The sequence below is a fragment of the Elephas maximus genome, chromosome 2 (genome assembly GCF_024166365.1).
Source record: "Elephas maximus indicus isolate mEleMax1 chromosome 2, mEleMax1 primary haplotype, whole genome shotgun sequence".
Lineage (NCBI taxonomy): Eukaryota > Metazoa > Chordata > Mammalia > Proboscidea > Elephantidae > Elephas > Elephas maximus.
Window position 1 is genome coordinate 226,083,998 of NC_064820.1, and position 4,344 is coordinate 226,088,341.

A 4,344-nucleotide genomic window follows, 5' to 3' on the forward strand; every position below is an offset into this window, starting at 1 on the left:
TGTAGATTGCCAGGCCCTTCTTCTGAGGCCTCTGGATGGACTCAAACCTCCAACCTTTTGGCTAGCTGCCGAGCGTGTTAACCGTTTGCACCACCCAGAGGTTCCTCCACGGTACTCGTCCATTTATTCTCATAGCTGCGTCCGTTTTCGCAAGAAAACCAAAACGTGGCCGCCCAAAGTGTCACAGCCGTTCACTCTGACTTGCAAAGAAATACCACAAAGGTAACAGCCCCTGAGAAGGCTTTATTGGCTTGTTCTCTTCACCAAGGAAGACATTAATAATCTTTTTCTTTGTTTTAAATTGCATTTGAAATGCCTTTTGTCAGCTCGCCTTTCTTACGCCAGCCCTAGGCTGGAGAGTAGTGATATCCTCACAGTAATGCAGCTACTTGGGAATTATCATCCAAGCCATGAGGCCCGAGACCTGGAGTGGACCCTCTCCACAGAGAAGCCGACCACCTCCCCACCTTGCCGCAGCCAGAAACGGTGAGAAAGAAGAGAGAGCGGCTTTGCAGAAATAAAACACAACAGCACTGAGTCTCAGGAATGGAGAAGGGTCCTTGTGCTGAGCAGGGATCTTTATTCTTTTAAGCCATCACCTCCACATGGAGGGTCAAGCGGTCAGTGGAAGTACTTGGCAGGAGCAGGGTGGGTAGCCATGACATCCCGTGGGGAACTGGGGGCAGGACACCCAGAGGGTGAAGGTTCACATCCAAGCAAGTCTGGAGCGTGGTGTCACAGTTTCAAAACGTGCATTCTGAAAGCAAACAAAGGGGTCACTGTGAGCAGGCTCCTCTCCAGCTGCCAGTAGCTGGCTTCTCAAGACAGGTTCAAGGTCAGTGTCCCACGCTGGGGGAACATTGCATCCCCCGCCAAGGGAGAGAGGAACCACAGACCCCCACTTATACAGGTCAGCGAGAAAGCAGGCCCCACGTGGCTGGGCAGAACATAAATGAGGTGGACCTAGGCAGGGCCACCACCAGTGCTCAAGGTAGCTGTGTCCCAGAACGAGGAGCCCAAGGAATGTCCGGGGACAGCCAGTCAAGAGGTAGCAGACCGGCTCTCTCCTTGCCCCAAAGCCCATCGGGAACTCCTCCCTCTGTTTGCTGGGAAGGGGGAAGAGTCCTTGGGGCAGGGCGGGACCTCCCTGACCAGTGCCTAAGGAGTCAGGACCAGCTGGGATCCTGGGACATGTGGGCATGAGGCGTATCCTAGAAGGTGAGCTGTCACTGAGACACGCCAGATGGCTTACAGCCCCAAGCCCCAGATGAGGTGGGCGGGCCTGGTTGACACCAGGGCGGCGAACCACCCATGCTGGGCCATCTGTTGTTTGCACAGGTACATGACTGCCCAGGGAGGGGTCCCCAGGATGACTGCCCCGTAGCCCACTGCACAACCAGCTGAGGGATGGAGGGGGAGAAAGGGGAAAAGGAAGGGAATGAGTAGGGGACAGAGTGGGCGAGGGTGGCGGAAAGGTGTGTAGGGGCCCTGGGGATAAAGCCAGGGAAAGGAAGGCACCATCAGAGGTACCTGCAGACTGCCTGGCCGCAGCTCACCGAGGCTCTGCGCCTGGCTTGGTGGGCAAGACCAGAATCAGCGACATAGTTTCGGGAGCCCAACGTAGAATGGGGAAAAAATTGTTAAGAATTTCAAGGTGGCAGCAGCAGTGCTTTGGACCAAGTGTGGGCCATTCTGAGCAAGAGGCCCTGGACAGATGCATACTGGGGAGATCACTGCTCCCCAGTGTTAACCAGTCACCCCACTATATGGCCCAGCCCATGGGGGTAGGGGGGGCTCCTGCCCAGCACTGCCTCTGTCTGCTATCTGATGACATGAGTCCACCACAAATGCCAAGGGGCTCTGGGTTAATTTCTTTGCTTGAAATGGCCTTAGAAGACAGCCCAGCTTTCCAAGTCTACATATTTCCTGTTTCTCTCTAGAATTGTTTTTAAATTATTTCCATCAACTTAATGCCTTAACTTTGAGCACCTGTTTAAAATAATTGCTTATGGAGTAAGGGGAGAGAAGGGGGCAGTCGCTGGCCACTGGCTGCCCTGCGCATCAAGCCTTCGACATGAGCCTCCTCCAGCAGACGGCAACAGTGCTGGAGGTCCTCCTGGGGGACCAAATGCACACAGCTTCCCAGAGACCTCGCTTTATCACCTCAGGGCCCAGAAAGGAAGAGGCTGCCCTTGGGCATGGCACTGCATGGGGCTGCCCAAGGACCAGGCGCAGTCATCTGTCCTCAGGGCTCACCTGTTTCCTGGAGAGGCTTGAAGCACCAGGGCACACCACGGATGCTGGAGTCGAAGCAACAGCCTCTGCTGTTGCACTGCTCTGGGGTGACCTGGGGGTAGCCGCAGTCCACCCTATCCTTGGCCGGAACAGCACACTGGTTCGCCGCTGCTCCAGACAAAGCCCAGTCAGTGTCCGGAGTACTTACAAGTTTGGGTTGCTTTGTTCCCTCCCTTTTGCCACTTTCCACTTTCCACCATCTCTCTCCCACCACCCACCAGCCCTGAGTTCAAATGATGGTGATACCTTCTGCCCCTCAATATTGTCTTTCCCTGTAAATAAACCAAGCCCATGGCCATCAAGTCCGTTCTGACTCATGGTGACCCCTTGTGTGACAGAGTAGAATTGTGCTCCACAGGGTTTTCTTGGCTTTAATCTTTACAGAAGTAGTTCATAGGCCTTTCTTCCACAGCACCACTAGGTAAGTGCAAGCCACGAATCTTTTGGTAGTTGCTGAGCACAAAACTTTTGCGCCACCCAGGGACCATGTAAATGGTTAAAGGAAAGTATCTGTGAATGCTAAGTTCAGCAGCCTCAGTGACCCAGGAAGTCTGGCAAGTTGCCTAGTGACTGTCTCACTCAACGTGTTCCATATCACTTTCTCAGGAAATCAGATACAGCCTGGGTACCCTCCAGCTGGGAGGGGCTTGTGCAAACCTGGGGTCCCCTGAACCAGGAAACAAAGTTTCCTTTCACTGCTCTACCAAACAGAACTTGCCCTGACTTTTTTATGACAAATATTTATACACTCGCTAGAGAACATCACCAAGTATGCTGAGCCTGGTTAACTTCTCCTGTCCGTTCTCCCATCCCCAGATTGTTCAGCTTCTCACAGCTTCTCCATACAACTTTCAGCCTCCAATATTCACTTTTCAGGTAAGTCTAATACACCCGTGTGTTCAGCAAAGTTCACTTCATCTCATCAACTCACTGGGTTTTCCTTCAGGAAAACAGAAATCCCACGAAATCTCTTAAATCTTCTATTGCTGCAGTTCAGAATTTCTTATGCCGGTGTGTTCCCAAACTGGGTTGCACATTGGACCACTCGTGAATCTTTCATAACACCACCCCTGTCTGGCTCCCACCAAAACATTCTGGTGTAATCCATCTACTGTGGCTTAAGCATTGGGATTTTTCAAAATTCTCAGGTGATTCTTAAGTTAGGGACAACTACCTGTGGTCCTGCTCAGTGATAACTGGATAAAGCCACACCATAATCTCATCAAACTTGGGTAAGGGGACAGCCACACCTCCACCTGGAGTTCAGTGCAAGTGCTCAATGAAAACTGTTCTTTCTTCTAATTTCTCATGTAGGCTTTGAAAATGTTCCAGAAATAATCATTTTCACTTGTCTTTCTTTCTTTTTTGTAAATGTGCTCAAAGGATGCCCAAAGATGGATTGCACTGCAGAAACCCTTGGCAAAAAAGGCCTTGGAATAGTGGGCAGGGAGGGACCACTGGGGGCTGGCTGCGACACTGACTGGGAGGGCTGCCTTAGGTAAGTTCTGAATCTTCCCTGAGCCTTAGTTTCCTTGTCTGCAAAATGGGACAGTAAGACCCTCTCTGTAAGTTCATGGTGGGAAAACGTGCAGATCTCACAATGATCATCATTAAATGAGGGCATCCTCCTGGCTCTCAAGCCACGGAAAGCCCCCTGAGCCTAGAGTTTCTGCATGTCTTTTTCCTTCACTGTACGTCCCCCATGCCCATCAGCGACCCTCTTTCCAGAGGCGGTACTCACACAGGCCGATATACTCTCCAGCTGATCTGTAAAACCCCAAGGCCAGGACCATGGCTAGCAGCCAGAGCGCTCGGGCCTCCATGGTGCCGCAGGCTCAGGACCAAAGCTGAGGAGACTGCGCACACCTGCCCTGAGACACCTTTATACCCCTGTGTTTGCACAGGCTCCAGTGGTGTTTGCTGGTGGGTTTCCTCCTGTGGCCTCCGGCTCCGCCTACTTGGCTCTTACACTGGATTTTAAAGTCTCCAGAAGGACAGAAAGATTGGGCAAGATTTCACTCCCTGCAGGGTTATCACGCCTCTCTGTGT

At 52.2% G+C, this 4,344-nt stretch overlaps 1 protein-coding gene across 1 annotated transcript; it reads right to left on the reverse strand.

Annotated features, from left to right (window-relative positions):
• Positions 1 to 208: 208 nt before the first annotated feature.
• On the reverse strand, positions 209 to 4,138 carry TFF3 (trefoil factor 3). The gene is made up of 3 exons (XM_049874940.1): positions 4,037 to 4,138; positions 2,257 to 2,403; positions 209 to 757 (listed from the first exon to the last, which is right to left on the reverse strand). The coding sequence occupies exons 1-3, from the start codon at positions 4,116 to 4,118 to the stop codon at positions 744 to 746; spliced, it is 243 nt and encodes an 80-aa protein (XP_049730897.1). The 5' UTR covers positions 4,119 to 4,138; the 3' UTR covers positions 209 to 743.
• Positions 4,139 to 4,344: the final 206 nt, after the last annotated feature.

Coding starts and splice junctions, on each gene's coding strand:
- TFF3 (XM_049874940.1), bottom strand. CDS start 4,118: ATGGAGGCCCGAGCGCTCTGGCTGCTAGCCATGGTCCTGGCCTTGGGG. Junction 2,404..4,036: donor TGGAGAGTATATCGGCCTGT/GTGAGTACCGCC, acceptor TGTCTGGAGCAG/CGGCGAACCAGTGTGCTGTT.